Source organism: Phalaenopsis equestris, unplaced genomic scaffold (assembly GCF_001263595.1).
Source record: "Phalaenopsis equestris unplaced genomic scaffold, ASM126359v1 Scaffold235417, whole genome shotgun sequence".
Classification (NCBI taxonomy): Eukaryota; Viridiplantae; Streptophyta; class Magnoliopsida; order Asparagales; family Orchidaceae; genus Phalaenopsis; species Phalaenopsis equestris.
In genome coordinates this window covers 154,866-172,814 of record NW_018253288.1, presented here as the reverse complement: position 1 = coordinate 172,814, position 17,949 = coordinate 154,866, and the positions used below count along the sequence as shown (strand labels likewise).

Below are 17,949 nucleotides of genomic sequence, written 5' to 3'. Positions count from 1 at the left end.
TATATATATACCCCTCAATTACTATGTAATTACATATCTAGCACTTAACCTTTAATTTTTTATATATATCGCCTTATCTATACATGAAAATGTGTTTTTCGCTTTTTAAAAGTTAGAATGGTAGTATTTTTTATACGATATAGATGAATTGGGTGTTAGAAATGGAAAAAGTAAAGTTTAGGTGTTAGATATGTAAATATGTAGGTTTTGGGTTGTATGCATATATATATATTAATAGTATTTTTTCTCATAATTTTTATTTGCAGAGGCCAAGAGGATTGAGAGCAATGGGAAATAGGGATAGTGATTCCGACTAAGTAGCAGGCGTAGGACTGGATGAAAGAAATATATGTGAAGATCAGGAATGGCGAACTGATGGATTAACCGTGTTCTGCGCTTTGGCGCAAAAATGCTGATACTGTAAGAGCCAGAATTTGTTTGGAGTGAAGTGCGCGTGAATCAGGAATCATCTGCACATGGACAGAGTGAGGGTGGGAGAGAGAGAGAGTTCTCATGTCAAACTCAAATGAACATGAAATCTAAATGTATTTTCTTTTTCGCTCGTATTTTTTCTTTATTTGGCTGAAGTAATAAATTTTCTTTTAGTCTTATTGTAGCTTCTGTCATTTTGCTGAAGTAAATCTAAATTATGATTAGATTTTGGAATGATTTAAGCTATATATTGCCGATAAACAATGACAATTAGGATTTAAAATGTGAGGATGATTTTTTTTTTTTAATTTATGCGCTATGTATTATATAGAAGCTATATATATACATATATATATATATATATATATATATATATATATATACATTCATACATACATAAATACATACATGCATACATAGAGTGATAATGATTTGGTTTCAATAGATGATTCAATATTGCCGAGAAATAGGTTGTAGCATATATAGGAAATTGATTCACAATGATTTAATTTTGAGTTAAGGTGGCTTCTACAAGTATAGGAAGAAGCTCGGAAACTTTTTTAGATAGACCTAAAATATGTAATGCGAAATTAGGAGTTCAGCGTCCATCAAAAGGGTTTTGTTAACTTGTTATTGTGGATGGAGGTGTTAAGCTGCTCATGTCATTAACGTTGAAAGTTTTTTTTTTAGTTTATTTCGTTGAGAACAAAGATTATAATGATTAATGATATTGCTTGTTTTGTTTGTGATCAATTAGAATATCTTGAAGTTCACCTTTAGAGACTCATATCATTTCTGTTTTTTTCTTTTTGTTTTTTTTGTTTTTTTTATTATTTTATTTATGTTCTTATTTGAAATAAAATATAATTGAGATATGATTGCTTTTGAAAGTACTCGAAGCACTCAAAATTGTTTTAAATATTTTTAAAACTTATTTATTTTTAAAAATAAAAAATAAAAATATGTTGAAAATATATTAAACAAACATATTTTTAAAAATAAAGAAAAAAATAAAAATAAAAATAAATTAAACTTGACTCCAAACAAGATCTTAGCAACCATCTCTGTGATAGTTTTAATAATAACATTAATGATAATGAAAATAACTCTCATAATAAAAATTAAATCAATTTTAATGAGCTAAAATTATTCAGTGACTCATTTTTAAGTTGTGATGCTCATATCTTCAATTTATTAGGAATGTCTATAATGAAATAGTTAGGATTTATCAAGTTTTGATACCATATTGGGAGAAGCTTCGAGCACCATTGAGGACAATATGTCACTACAACTTTTTTGTAGTGACATATTGTCCTCAATGGTTCTCGAAGCTTGTGACATAGCCAACTTGTAGAGGAGCACTCATTTTTCCAGTGGATTCAGTTGCATGGCTTTTTGATAAATTAAAGCACATGCTCCCCTTCTCCTTCTCTTCCTTCTATTTCAATTCTATCCAAAACAGCTCAGACTTTCTTCCTCAAATATTCAGTTGCGTGGCTTTACCCAAGGCAGCAAGCAACTCGACGCCATCTCCATGTTCTTCCTTCTCCTTAAGATTATGGTAGGAGATGCTTGGTTGTGGTGAAAGAGCAAGCAACTCGACAACCTAAGTTCACCCACAATAATGCAAGAGCTCCACTTTCCTTCTTTTCCTTCAGTCATGGCATAACCCAATGGAGCGCGCACGATGTCATTCCTCTTCTTCTTCTTCTTGGCTTCACTCCTGCGACTCTACCCAAAACAATGCACGTGTCTCCTTCCTCCTCTTCGTCTGTAAGCAGAGTTCTACCTTCGGTTGTGGCTTCCTTTGCAAGTGAAGGCGACACAGCTTTTTCCTTTTTTCTTAAACCTTCTTCACTCACAGATAAGTTGTTCGACCCCTCCTACATTTTTCTTCTTCTTCTTTTTCAACTTTCTTCCTCAGTAAGGGCATGGCAGAGTTTTATCTCTTGATCTCTCTACTCTTTCTCTTGCTTGCTCGTCCTTTTCGAATGAGGGGAATTGTAAAAGATCATGTGTTATAATTGATGTGAAGGGGTGTGACTCATCTAACCATCAATACTTTTTATTTATTTATTATTATTATTATTATTATTATTATTATTTGTTTATTTAAAACTTTAAGCTATTATAGATCTGGCTTTATTGCCTTCATTAATATATCAAATATTATTGTGATAATATTTATTACTATATAAAAAGGAACATGAAACCATTCTCTGCACGGAAGACGTAGATCAATAAATATATGGCTTATTATCTTTAGAAGAAACAAGTTGTATTCTACAAAGATATACAATCCATCAACAAGCAATTAGTGAAAGTGCTAATAAAACAACAACAACAACAACAACAACAACAATAATAATAATAATAATAATAATAATAATAATAATAATAATAATAATAATAATAATAATAATAATAATAATAATAAATAACAAACAAAGAGTTGTGGCCTTGAAGTTGAAGTTCCATGGTCTTGTACCTCTCAAGCATAATGAGAAGATAAAAAAACTCAACAAGCTCAAGGATAAAGTCGATAAAGTAATTAAAAAAAAAAGAATAAAATAGGTTCTTTTTTAGTGGTGACAAAATAATCACCCATAGTGTATATTGACTAGCCCACTTTGGAGGACTAGTTATATATTATATCTAGTTTAATAAATTTAGCAACTTTGAAGCCAATTATCGATATATCACTAGAATTAGATAAAAGGTGAAGATATAGTCATTAAGGGAGACAAGGTTGGGATTTAGTTGCTCATGTTTAAGAAGGTTAACTAGCATGTTGATGCGGGTGGATTTAGTGTGTTAATTTTGTAAATATTTTTCAATATTATAAAATACACACGATAGATACAATATTAATAATGCAAATTAATCCCAACAAAATAACTTTTAAGAAAATAGTTTTATCTTTTATAAATCTTTAAACTGCCAAATCCCTAAAATTAACGCAAACATACGTATCACTCAAGTAATAAAAGACTCTAATGAAGTCTTAGATATCGATCCCGCAGGGAAGCTGGAAATGCCTATTAGTAAATTCTTAAAATTGGAATCTAAACTACAATTTTAAACTACAAAAGTGAAGTCTACAAAAGTGATAAACTACAAAAGTGAAGTGCTAAATTTGAATATAAAGTCATAGAGTGAATGTTAAATAAGATGCAATAAAAAGTCAAATTTAATTAAATTAAATGCTAAACTTTCAAATGTAAAATTACGAAAACTAACAAAGTTTTTGTGACGAAGAGCTCAAATTTAAGAAAATATCCTTCACCTTTTAAGGATTGTGTAGAAATTAAAATCATTTGAAAATACATATATAAAATTATTTTGTGCCAAATAGGCACAATCCTATTCTTCACCCTCTTCCAAGTGCATAAAGAATATTAACAAATCTAGAGTTTGGTCCTTAATTCTGTGGTTAGGCTGGGAGAATATCAGCTGCCACTCTAGAGCTCCCACTACTCCCTCATTTGAAAGTTAACAATCTCGCATCATTTTCCAATAAAGTGGACCAAATTGAGGATTTTAATCTGTCACCTTAAAATCTCTAATTCTGAATCCAACAAAGTATATTTCCCTATTTATTTAGACTCAACTCCATGGATGACATCCTCTCCCATGAAATCAAATGTGATTCTCAATATGTTATAGAAATCATAGCCTTTTTAGAACATATATTTCTCACACATTTTAATATTTCAATTGGCCGGATCGGAAAGTAAATGAATATCAGAGTTCAAATCATCACAAATTATTGACATTTAAAGCTACATAAAACAAAATTAATTCTTCGCAAAACCATATCTCAAAGTAGGGAGAAACATAAAGAAGACTACTCAGAATTCATGTGAAGGTTATGATAAAATAGGGATTTCATGTATAAAAATAAGTTTACAAAATAAAAGAAATAAAAGACAACTTATCTCAAAAACTTTCTCAAGCAAATCCGTAGACGTTCTCTCCAAGTCTTTCTCTCTTTACAAGCACTCTCAATTCTCTCTTAGAAGTGTAATGAAGAAGAAATCTCTCACCTTCCCTCTCCTCTTACAATTCTTGAAGAAAATCTTCAAGTCCTTGACTTTCTCTCTCTCTCTCTCCCTTTCTCTCTTTCATCCCCTTTACACGCCATTTCAACCTCCTTTTTTCCTAGACTTCCATGTCTTTTATTTAAGGCTTCCTCCCTCCAAAAATAACTCATAATTCCCTCCAAAGTTTTATCCAAAATTCAACTCTTTTGAATTCAAAAGGCATGTCCATTGACCCAAGAGACATATCCCTTCATAAAAGAACCTTCCAAAGTGTCTAGATGCATTGAATCACTCTAAGGGGTGTTTAGAACAAGTTTCCTTTTGAAAATTCATGCAAAATTCATCCCTAACCTCCTTAATCAGCAAAAAATCATCTCTGGCACATCTAGCGCCAGTTCTGGTGCATCTGACGCCATCTCTCTATACAATGGCACATTTGGCGCAAATCTGGCGTATCTAGTGCAATTTCTCTATAAAATGGCGCATTTGGTACCAAAATTTCCAAAATTCACTGTTTTGGCTCCAAATTTTGTTCTTTTTGTTACTTTTGCTCAAAATGCCTAAAATTGATATACCTGCAACAAAAATATGAAAATACTCTTCTTTAAAGTGCAATATCAATAAAAATAAGCATGAAATGTATACTTAAAACAACGTATTATTTTGGTGTATCAAAATCCCCTAAACTTAAATGTTATTTGTTCTCAAGTGACACTTTTACTACATAAAAGCATATATCTTATGATATAGATTAACTTATTAACCCTATACTTTAGTTTAATAAATAAGATAATAATATTTAAGAGAAACCTTTAATAAATTAGATTCAAACTCTAAGTTTAAGAGTTCTTAGTAATCAAATTTAAGATTTTTGAATCTCTATTCATTTCAAGAAAAATTGCAATTTGTCATATTTAGGATATTTAGAATGTTCATATGAAAAAGAACTTCATGAAAATTTTCTTAATAATGCTACTAATACTTCAATACAAGTTTAGAAAATGTAATAAAGTCTTTTCCTTAAGTTGATTCAAGTGAAGCCAATTTTTTTATTAAACATCTCTTCAAGCTTCTCCTAACTCATTTTTGATTTCTTTTCTCTCTTTTTTTTCTTTTTTTTTTCTCTTAGGATCTTTTCATTCCTTTCTTTTCTTTTTCCTTTTTAAGTGAGGATTACTATACCTGGATAACCTTTAATAATTTGGAACTTCACTATCCCCTTCTTAAAGTCAAAACTCCTTACCTGTCTTCACTATATAAATTTATATTAGTTTATGATTTTTCATAAAGCTTCATTCTTTTCTGCTTACATGAAACTCTAAAATTCTTAATACTTAAAAAAAAATAATTTTTTTTACTTAAAATAGAAAAATATAGTCTTATCTTATTATACCAAACCTCTTTAACTTAAAAATTGACCTTCATTATTAAAAATTTTTTACTTAAATTTACCATAATATTCATAAACATAAGTATAGTCATTTAAAGTTAAATCTCAATATCCCATTTCATGTTAAATATAATGTTAACTCAATTTTAAAAATATTGTTACTTAGGGACAAATAAAATTTAGTTTACTTCTTTTTAAAAGAAAATTTTCTTTCCCCCAAACTTCAGTTTTTAAGTGATTTAAAAATATTTTAGTACAAAATATAGTAGGTGAATGAAAAAAGTAAATGCATAAAAATAAAAACTAACATGTAGAAGATTTCTGAGTATGAGACTAGTCTCTGTTATACTACAGGTACTTACTTTAAAAATACATACAAGCTTTAAAGTATTAAATCAAACATAATATATTCTAAAGGATTTGCTGAAAATTAAAAATAGAAACAAAAACTAAAAAAACTAAAAATGCATGAAAAATAAAAAATCTACCGTTACTATTACAATATAGGTCCACATAAGAAAATGAAAGTTTTTACCACATTTGTTTCAAATGACATCAAATAACAACATAATAAAAATAAAAGACAAACATCTTCTTCTTCTTCTTCTTCTTCTTCTTCTTCATGAATAGGAGCATAAGGAGCAAAGTTGGGGCAAGTAGGAAATTCCACATTGTATTCACCCCTAAGATATCTCACAATAGCATCCTCAAAAGCTATATCATGTTGAATTCTCATATGCTGATACTCATCATTATGAGCATTTCTCGCTCTAGTCTCTCCAATTTGGTTCTGAATATTTACTATATCCAATTGTTGAATCATGAGTTAGTCCATAATATTTTCTAGTGATGCAGGGCGAGATGTAGAGGCCCCTGCAACTGATGTAGAGGTTTCCATTTGTTGAATCATAAGCTGCTCCATAATATTTCCAAGTGAAGCAAAGCGAGATGTAGAGGCCCCTGCAACTGATGTAGAGGTTTTATCAATACCTCCACTCATAGACTCAACAAATGATTCTACTCTTTAAATCGTATGCTTCTTAATAGGATTTTATGTCTGCAGCCTTTTCTCATTTCTATGGCACTCTGCTCCTGATTACTCACATAAAGTGAAAATCACAACAGGGTAATCCAATCCACTGGCTGTAGCACTATTAGCTATAACTCGAGCCTGAAGAATAATGAGAGCACCAACATCCAATGCCTTCATTTTTTAAATGTAGAAGTTTAGCACAGCTCTATCCTTTATTACATCGGCGAGATGATTTGTTGGCAGTAATTTAGCAGAGATGAAGTGGTGTCATACCTTTGACTGAATAGTCATCATGGAAGCAGAGAAGTTAACTTTCATATTAATTTTAATCTTCCATTCTCCTCTTCCATCAGTCAAAAAAGCAATCACTTTATTCAGTGATGAATTAGTCATCATGAATGCAACGTATTCATAATGGAATATATTTCTCAACCCATAAAAATCATTGATCCTTTCCTTAGAAAATCCAACTTTCTTACATCTCACATGGATGTGATCGTCAGTGGTAAACCTCAAGTTGGCATAAAAATCCCGAATCATCGGTATAATCGCTACTGTAGTGAAGTAGAAAAACCTTTCCCAAATTCTGGCGACGATCAACCTCTCGATCTCGCCACCCGGGTTAGGAAATGCCCTTCCTTGAATCAATTTTTTAGATTCCATTTGAGTGTTATAATAATGTTGGGCTTTGAAATTGATAAATCTTCTTGCGTCAAAATCTTTTGTCAACTTTCCTCTCTTTACTCGTGTAGCCATTGGAATTTCTATGAAAATCCAAATAAAATCCAAATAAATCAAAAAATAAAAAATCTAACTCCCAAAGTAAGATTATTTGGTAAGAAAATTTTCACCCTGAGTTTTCTTCATGCTTTTCCATCAGAAATCTCAAATTTCAGATCTTCCATAATGTAAGAAAAATCCACGGTGAAAATAAAAATTTCTAGATTAAAGTGAAGCTCTTACCAAGAAAAGATGAAATCTAAGATCTTTGGCCTCCGAAATCTTCTCTCACGTGCACAATGTGAAGCCCTAGGTTACGGTTTAGAGGTAGGAGATGACCCAGACAATAAAAATGGAGTTTACTGTGCGGTTTTGTAGTTTTTTAGGCAATCTGGCATTTTCGGGACTTTGGCGCATCTAGCGCTAAATCTGGTGCATCATGTGCCGCCTCTCTGTAAACCGGCACTTCATGCACTAATTTGGCGCATCTCGTGCCAATGTCATAATGTTTTAGATTTTGTTTTTTACAAAAATTTGCTTTATACCACTATGCATCCTCCTCTAATTAACTCAAATGAACATTTATAATCATAATTTAGACATTACTCTAACATCAAACTTTCACAAACAACACAAAACTCACTTTTAAATATAAAATCCATATGCGGTTTTGTAGTTTTTTAGGCAATCTGGCATTTTCGGGACTTTGGCGCATCTAATCGGGTGCATCCTGTGCCGCCTCTCTGTAAACCGGCACTTCATGCACTAATTTGGCGCATCTCGTGCCAATGTCATAATTTTTTAGATTTTGTTTTTTACACAAATTTGCTTTATACCACTATGCATCCTCCTCTAATTAACTCAAATGAACATTTACAATCATAATTTAAACATTACTCTAACACCAAACTTTCACAAACAACACAAAACTCACTATTAAATATAAAATCCATGCTATTTCAAACTAACTTTTTTCAAGCAAACAAACATTTAATTCAATGTCTAAAGCAAACCAAACATCCTAACACTGAAAATCCTAACACTGAAAACATCCTAACACTGAAATTTAAACATCAAAATACTAAACACAAACATAAATAGAGTTTAATAGTAAAAGTAAATGCAATCCAACATAACCTATTAACACAAAAAAGTAGTACTAAATAAAATATTTCATGCATAGATTAAGTTCAAACATCTTCTGTGCTCTTGTCCTCCTGGATATCTCCCATAGATTGGTAGTGTACGTATAAGTTATAGAAGGGTCGATAAAGAAATTCATCAGTTGAATCTTCCCCAGTCCAAGCATTTTCCTTGAACATACGTACTAAACCATCTTCAATACGATCAGTATATTCAAAATGTTCCTTCAGTCTCCAATCCATTTGATCCAACATTTCAGAAACATTCCTAATTACATGCATAAGGTTCTGTACCTCTTTTTCTATCTTCTTAATCCTCTTATCCTCTTCAAAAAAAGTACATTAGAACTGAAGTAAGGCTGAATAGGTGATGAATTATGGGATGCTTGATCCATCACTACATTCATATCATTCTCATCTCCCATTCCAATACAGTTGCAAAAGACTTATAGATCCATCAACTTCCAAAGAAGAAGAACTTTCTCCCAACTCTCATATGGTACTTGTGATTGACTGCATAGTAGAAAAGTAGTGGATGGATGCTCCAATCCAGTTGCAGATCTGTTGACAATCAAAAAATTGATCTCACAATAATTGCTACAATATTAACAGATTTTCTAGTTTGAATACAGTAGTTCAGAATAACACTTTCCTTAGTTACCTTACTGATTTTCATATTGGGAAGTAATTTTGATGCAATATAGAAATGCCACGCCTTAGAAGCAGGATTTAAAAATGATGAAAAGAAACTTACATTTCCATCATCTCTGACTTCCCCATTTGCATCATGATCTGTAAGGTATTGATAGAGTTCATTCATATTATCTCTCACAAGGTTAAAATTCACATAGTGGCAAATAGACAAATTTTCAATCATAAACATCTCGTTTATTCTAGAAGGATTGAATTGCACAAACCCGCCTCACACATAGACAATTTCTTGGTTGATTCTATGAAGATTTACTTAAAACTCTTTTACCACAGGGATAACTACGACGACAATAATGTAACAAAGCACTTCCCACCGTCTCTACGTAATAATCTCTTTGTACACAAAAATAATATGTTGTTTTAAGTATACATTTTATGCTTATTTTTGGTGATATTGCACTTTAAATAAATAGTATTTTCATATTTTTGTTGGAGGTATATCAATTTTAGGAATTTAGAGCAAAAGTAGCAAAAATGAAGAAATTTGGAGCCAAAATATCAAATTTTGGGAAATTGGTGCAAGATGCGCCAATATACAGAGAACTGGCACAAGAAGCGCCAAAACCCAGAACAGCACGATCTTCATCAAATTGGAGCAAGATGCATCAAATTGGCTCATGATGCGCCATTTGACATAGAGTTGGTGCAAGACGCGCCAGATTTGGCGTAAGATGCGCTAGAGATGACTTTTTGCATATTAAGGCGGTTTGAGACAAATTTTGCCGAATATTCAAAGGGACACTTGTTCTAAACACTTCTTGGAGTGATTTGATACACCAAAAATGTATGCATTTTTAGACCCATATTTTATACTTATTTTTGGTGATATTGCACCTTAATGGAAGGTATTTTGATATTTTTTGCAGGTTGTTGATTTTTAGGACTTAAAGCAAAAAGGAAGCAAAAAGAATGGAATTTGGAATCCAAATGACATTTTTGAAGAAGTACTCAATGTCGGCCGTGCCAAGGGCAGCGTCGACGGTGCATAACAACAGAACAGCTGAAATTTTCACTCAGCGTCGACGGCGCCAATACTAGAGCTGACGGCGCCAACGGCGGTTCATCCTCTATTTTTAGAAGGTTCAATGTATTTGAATTATTTTTGAAGAAATTTTGGAGGCAGCTCTTGGAGAACCGACCTTGAGTTTTATATGGGGCCGAAATTCATCAGAAAAGTGACTCCTTTTTGCTCTAAGACATTCCTCCATGCTCTATTTTCTTCATTCTTCATAATCCATCTTTATTCCACCACCATATTGGAGTCCATTAGTGATTTTTCTTTTATAGTTTAGTGTTTGTGTGGTGAGATTTAGTGCGAAACTTTTTGTAAGAGTGTTGGAGAAGGAGAAAAGTGAGAGATATCTTCTTCCTACATTTCTAAGGAAATGCTACAAAGGATTTGCTTTGAGAAAGAGTTTCAGATAGATTTTGTTTGTTTATTAACGTTGCGTGAACTTTATTTTATATATGAGATTTATGTTTTATTGTGTCTTTCTGATGAAGTCTGAGTAGTTCACTTTATCTTTCTCCTTACTCCGAGATATGGTGAAATGAAGAGATAATATGATGTGCCAATATTAAAATATAAAGCAAATTGTGATGATTTTTCAACTCCGAACTTAATTTATATTTCGATTTGGCCAATTGAATTGTTAAAATATGTTGTGAAACATATATTCCAGAAAATATAGTATGAGTTATAAAGCAGAGTGAGGATCACATTTGATTTCAGGGAGGAGAAATTTGTTCATTAAATTAAGTGCAAATAAATAGGAAAATATTCTTTGTTAGGTGTAGAATTGGAGAATCTATAGGGTGACAGACTAAAATCCTCAATTCGGTCTTAGTGTTTAAAAACTAAATCGAGAGTTAGCCTTCAAGTGAAGGGATGTGGGAGTCGATATCCTTCTAACCTAGCCACGAATTTATAGACTAAACCTAAGATTAACCAATGATTTTCTGTGCACTGTATCAGGTATCAGGGTAGAGAATTATAATTATAATTGCTTCTATTTGGTACAATGCATATTATAAACATTTATCTCATCTCATTTCACCAAAACCTCATTGTAGTGAGAAGGATGCTTTTTCACTTAAGAAATCTTCATTACATCAACATAGTTAGTAGATTAGTATTTACTTTTTAAAATTTGCGTTTCTATTTTGCTAATAGTTAAGTACTTTAGTTTTGATAACATCTCAACATTCAAAATTAGTGACAGTGATTTCATTTGAATTTCTGTAAATTTCCTATTAAAACTTATATTTGCCAATTAACACCGTCCCTGTGGGATGGATTTTTGGGGTTTAAATAAAAAGTCCTTTATTACTTGATAATGATACGTATACTTGTGTAGAATCCCATTATTAATTGCCTATAATTATATATATTTTACACAACTTACTTTTCATATAAGGATCAAGTTTTTGGCACTCTAGTGGTGTCAACTTCATAAATCCTTACATATAAAAATCAGGATCATGATTCAATGCATCTAGACACTTTGAAAGGTTCTTTTATGAAGGGATATGTCTCTTGGATCAATGAATATGTCTCTTGATTTCAAAAGAATTGACTTTTGGATTAAATTTTGGAGGGAATTGTAGGCAGTAAAAAGGTGGTTGGGATGTGGAGTTTTTGGTTGTTAGGATGGATATCCAAACACCTATTTTAATTTAATTTAATATATAATTTGAAAAAATAGTATTTTGGATTTTTTAAAATACAAGATCAGACCGATCTCATGTCCTCAGTAGTTTAAATAAACGAGCCTAATACCGCAAATAATGTATTCATCCCAAAGGATAAATACATTACTTACTGGTAAGGCTCGATTAAATAAACTAGAGATTGCGTGACATCCGTTAAGTCTACAAAACCATTTTTTATTATAAGCCGACAAGTTCCCCTATTTAATATAAAAAATTAAATAGGGTTTGTTTTAAGCTGGGTTCAGAAATGCTTCCTATAAGGGCAAGCACCTATAATTAATTACATCTTAAATAACCGAAGTCACCCAAGAAAACTCTATATAAAAATCAGGGGACATTGTCTTCAAGGAGTTCAAAGGATAAGGACTTTTCAACGGGATCAGACAAAGAGGTGTGAAAGTGTAATGACTCAAATTTGAAACATTTATTTTGGAATCCAAAAGAAGAAATGCTAGGGGATGTCATAGATCCTGAGAAGAACCTCAGTGACTTCCCAAAACTATCCAACTGTTTGGCTTCAATTTTGAATATTAGAATTATTGAATATTTCTTAATGCCAATCTTATGAATTAGGACTTACATTTGTGTAAAACGATCACACAAATAACCTGGAAGATATGAGGATTCAGGTCGTGATGAACGATAACCTTGGAATCCTAAGGCGAGTTAGGGCTTATATTGTATAACAAAATCATACAAAAGCCTAATGAATAAGCTGAGGATTTATGTTGCATAAGCTAATAATCTTGATGTCCTATGGATTGTTGTTTAATTCTAAGGAATGGTTTAGCTGGTGAAGACATGTTTTGCTGTTGAAGATGGCCGTACTGGCCACGATGCTAGCTCCAAGCTTCTCATCGTAGAAAGTTTACATTTTCTAATGTGTCAAGTCATGATGTCAAATCAAATATTCTTAAGGGTCATGGTTGTTTAAATGTTACGGGGCATGTTAAAGTTGATTAGAGCAACACTGACACCAGTTAGGATTAGAGCGACACCAGTTAGGATTCTACGGTTCCCTCGTTCTGGTACCACTATTTTCTTTCAGATTCACTTAGTCTAAATGAATTTACTAAATTTAACTCAATGAGTTACATACCTTCATTTAAACTGTGGGAAATCTCATTAATAACCGTAGGTTACCTCCTTCAATGGATTCCCGATCATCCTATAAAGTCATTTTAATTTAGTTGCAATTGTCATTTTGTGATGTTTGTGATTAAATTTTGAGTTATCTTATATTTTGAATGTTGTGGCGGTGAATTTTATCTTGTTTGATTTTAAAATTGTTGTTTTGGTTTAAGTTCTGTGGCTATTCTAAAAGTTTTAGTTTTAACATGCAGGGTGACATTGTTGTTTAGCATGCAAGTTCTGAGCAGGAAAAACACAATAAAGAAAGTGAAGGAAAAGAAGGTGTTGTAAACTATAAAAGCGTACTTGCCGAGTCTTCTTGTTACCCCACCTAAGAGTTTAATACTTGCAAGGCATATATATAATTTTGCAGGAATTAAAACCCGCTTGTAGAAAAAGTAGGAAGTACAAGTTTAAGGTGTGTCTACCAGATCGTATGTCATATCTTAGTGGGTCTATTCATTTAAATGTATAGATGACTACTTAAGGCATAATGAGTTTAACCATACTTCAAGTTATCCAAAAGCGTATGAGAAGGGTCCAGGGATCAAACCCCAAAAATTTCACAATCCCTTGAAAAGTCCCGATTTTATTCAAACTCATTATGTTGCTTAATAACTCATCTTTATCATACCGTTATGCTCAATGAACCGATGGTCTAACCAACCCTAAGGAGGGGGTAGTTATCACTTGATATTTTATTTATAAATTATATAGGTAAAGGCCCTTAGGGGCAATTTGGTCTAATTAGTATTTTAAGTTTAAAAATGGGCTTTTAGTGTTTTAAACAATTTTAAATTAGTTATATGTCATTTTCTAAACCTTATTAAATAAAATTTTGATTAAGCTTAGTTCACTACTAAGCCCTTATAAGTTATAATGAGTAGGTTTGTAATTTTAGAAAAAGGTTTACATGTTTATACCTCTAATCCTTATCATGAATTATAAATCATTTCAAAACCATTAATTGGGGCTTAAAATTAGTGAGTTATGATATTCCAAATATCAAACCCTCACCTTAATATTTTCTTATTTAAATATTCTTCCAAATTTCATCAATTTTAAGAAAATCACAAATTTGTCCTTTATAAGACCAAAGTGAGGGTGGTTACTACCATTTGTCACTTTCATAATCCAATCATCAAAAAATATTAATTAAGATTATTTGTTGCCCATTTAGCTCTTTAGTTAAGCCTAAAGATCAATTAAGCACTAAATTTCAAAATTGCCCTTTTACCCCTAAAGCCCTAATAGCCTATAATTCATTAAATTAAACTCAAATGACTTGAAAATTATAAGTTACCCCACTCATGAGTTAATTAAAACATCAGAGGAGAAAATGTGATTTTTCTGAATTTATTTAATTTTATAATTATTTTTAATGCAAAAATAGGGATTTTTCAATGAAAATTTAATAACTCAACCAAAACAAAACTTATGTCCTTAAGAAAATTATTAGAGGTTCATCTTGGTCAGAAGACCACTTCGACTAATGTTCATGACTTCTAGAGGCTTAATTTAATTATTAGAATTATTTGTTTGTTTAGATCATTAATTCAATATAAAATATTGTTTAAGTAGAAAATTAAATTTTATATTTTTATTAAATCTCTGAGATTCTACGGAACCCAAAAACACAAATTTAATATTTTTCTATTTATATTTTAATTATTGGAATTGTTTTAGTGGAAGATTAAAGAAAATTCATTTTTAAGCCTTTAAAATTAATATCTTGACTTAGAAATTAAGAAAATTACTTTAATTGTAGAAAATTAAGAAACTTATTTTAATTGGTTCCAAGTGATCAGGGAACCAAATGTGATATTTTAGTGTGTTTTTATGATTTTTAGTTAATTTTTAATTATTTAAATGCTCAAAAAATAGCTAAAAAATGAAGTATTTATTTTATAGCTAAAAAATAGCTAAAAAATGAAGTATTTATTTTAATTTTAATTTTATTTTTCTTAGGCTCCTCTGGTCATAAGGAGCTCCCAAAATCAATTTTGGTAATTTTTAAATTAGTATGTTAATTATTATAATTATTTTAATGCTAAAAATGTAATTTCACTTGATTAATCCATTTGAATGATCAAATTAACTCCAATTGACTTGACAGTTTTCTAGGGAGCTCCTCTGACATTAAATCACCATAAAGAATAATTTTTATGTTATTTACATTTATAATTGCTTCAAATTGAGTTTATTTTATTTTTAGTGTTTGTAACAATTAGGATTATTTTTAATGAGTTAAACCAAGTTTATATTTTTCTTAGAGTACTCTGATAATAGTGAACATATCAAAATGAATTTTGTATTTTTATGATGAGTATTTTAATTTTTCTAATTATTTTACCAAAATATGGGCAATACCTTTAAAATTAGATATCTCTTCTTTGTGATGCCCCCTGACATTGAAAAAATCAGGGGAGATACCTAACAAAAAATACGTCAAAAACCCCATGGTACCATGCCTTGGTGACATGTCTAGGCAAATGGAGAGTTCAAATAAGAAAAGCACTATTTAATTAATTAAAAATGACATGTATCAGAAAAATATGAAACAGCATCACATGGACTTAAAATTATTTCCACATTATTCTCCTCTATTCACCGAGCAAGAGGAAAATTTTATTTTATTTTTATGATTTTTCTACACAAAGATATGAATTTTTAAAGTTCTAACTATTAAATAAATAAAATAAAGGCCTATTTATCTATTTAAGTGACGCGACACCGCGTCAAACTAGGCGGATTTGAAAAGTGCACACGACACATTCTCATTCAATGCCATCACCTAAGTCAGCTGTCACGCGTCACGCTGTTCCGCTCCATCCAGCCATCCAACGTGAAATGGATGACATCCGTTCATCATCCCCAAGTCCCTAGCCTAAGAACCGTCCAATTTCTAGCCTTAATATCTTGCTCGATACTTAACCAAATTAAGTGCGGTACGTTATTATAGACTCATCTAGAATAAGAGAACATATCCATACGGTTGATCAAGCTTTAAATAAAGTCTATGAGAAAGTAGAATTAAATGAAGCTCGGTTTAAGGGAAGAGTTCAATACATTTCCCAAGAGGTGTTGTCTCGATTGGGTGCTTCTAAAAGCTTGTCTTGAGTCCAAAGAGCTCCTAGATGAAGTCTCAAGCCATGGTGAAATGCCTAGGTATGATTAAGTTCACCATAGGGTGGTATGGTGAAGGGGTTTTTGTGGGGGGATGGTGTGCGTGCAATTAAATTGACTTTGGTGGAGTCTAGAAGGATGTCCTGTTTGGGGCTCCAAATTGAGCTCAGGGAGTGGGTTTGGGCTTAAGGATGGTTGGATTGAACTTAGTGGGTCTTGAAGAAGCTCTGGGATTAATTTGGCAGAGTCTCCCTGATCCTGAAACTGCTTATATGCAACAGTATAACAATGTCTTTGTGATATTTTTCACTTATATTTCCTTACATTGCAATATGCAATAGAACAACAATAGAACAAAAAACTTGATCCTGAAGAAAATGAGAATTTAACTTTTTAATTTATATATATTGGGATACTATGCAAGTATACGTATCATTATCACAAGTAATATAGGACTTTTTGATTATGATCTAAATATCGAACCCACAGGGAAATACGTAATATGCACTATTGAACAGCAAAATTTCTATTTTAAAAAGACAATTACTTAAATTAAAAATATTTTTCTAGTATTAAAATTTAAATCTTTTTGGTATTTTTTATATTTTGATAGAACAATAACAATTTAAAAAGATAACTTGAGTTTCTGTAAGAGAAAAACACTAAATTCAAAAAATATCTTTCTCCTTATCATGAATCAGTAATAAGTGTAAGAATTCTGTTATGGAAGTATGCAAATTGTGTTGTATGAAAAAGGAGAAATTATTTTACCCATACTAGAGATTCTATAAAGAACATTGGATAATTTAAAGTTTGAATAGTAATAGTTCTGAAGACCGGCTAAGGCTAAGCAGGGAAGATACAAACTCTCACTCTAGAGTTCCCTCGATTCCCTCCACCTGGGGGCTAACATCTCGTATCAGAATATAAAACAATAAACCATGTAGTTGTGATTCTTTTCAATTGTTGACTGAGACAATACCAACCCTGTTCTTACATGTTTTCACAACAAATTTTAACATCTGGATAGGCCAAATCAAGAAGTAAATGAGTTCATGGATTTAAATCATCAGAACTTCTTCCAACATTAAAGATCAATAATCTCCACAAATTTCATCCAAACTTTAATTACTTATCATTTTAAAGAGAAATATAATAAAAACTGCTCAAAATCCATGGAAAAAATAAAACCACACTTTAGTTTAAGAGTAGAAATCATTGTCAAACTAGCAATAAGTCTGAATTAAAACCAAAAATAGTTCAAAATAACAGATAAAAATTTATCTCAAATCCTCCACCAAACTGTTGATGTTCCTTTGAATCTCTTCTCTTTTACAAAACTCTCAAAATAAACTAAAAATAAATAGGATAAAGTAGATTTTTGTGGTGCCTAGAAATCTCTCCAAACTCCTTAGAACTCCTCTTCTTCTAACTCTTTTCAGAACTTTCAAGCACCCTCTTCAAATGTCTCAACTTCCTTCTTTTATAAATCTCCAAAAGGTGCCTTGG

At 31.3% G+C, this 17,949-nt stretch overlaps 1 protein-coding gene across 1 annotated transcript in view; it reads left to right on the top strand.

Annotated features, from left to right (window-relative positions):
* Nucleotides 1-683, top strand: part of LOC110039121 — a 12,446-nt gene extending 11,763 nt beyond the window's left edge. Inside the window, exon 5 of the mRNA XM_020744082.1 lies at nucleotides 267-683. Coding sequence (XP_020599741.1) covers nucleotides 267-317 — 51 coding nt within the window. The 3' untranslated portion in view covers nucleotides 318-683. The remainder of the gene's footprint in view (nucleotides 1-266) is intronic.
* Nucleotides 684-17,949: the final 17,266 nt, after the last annotated feature.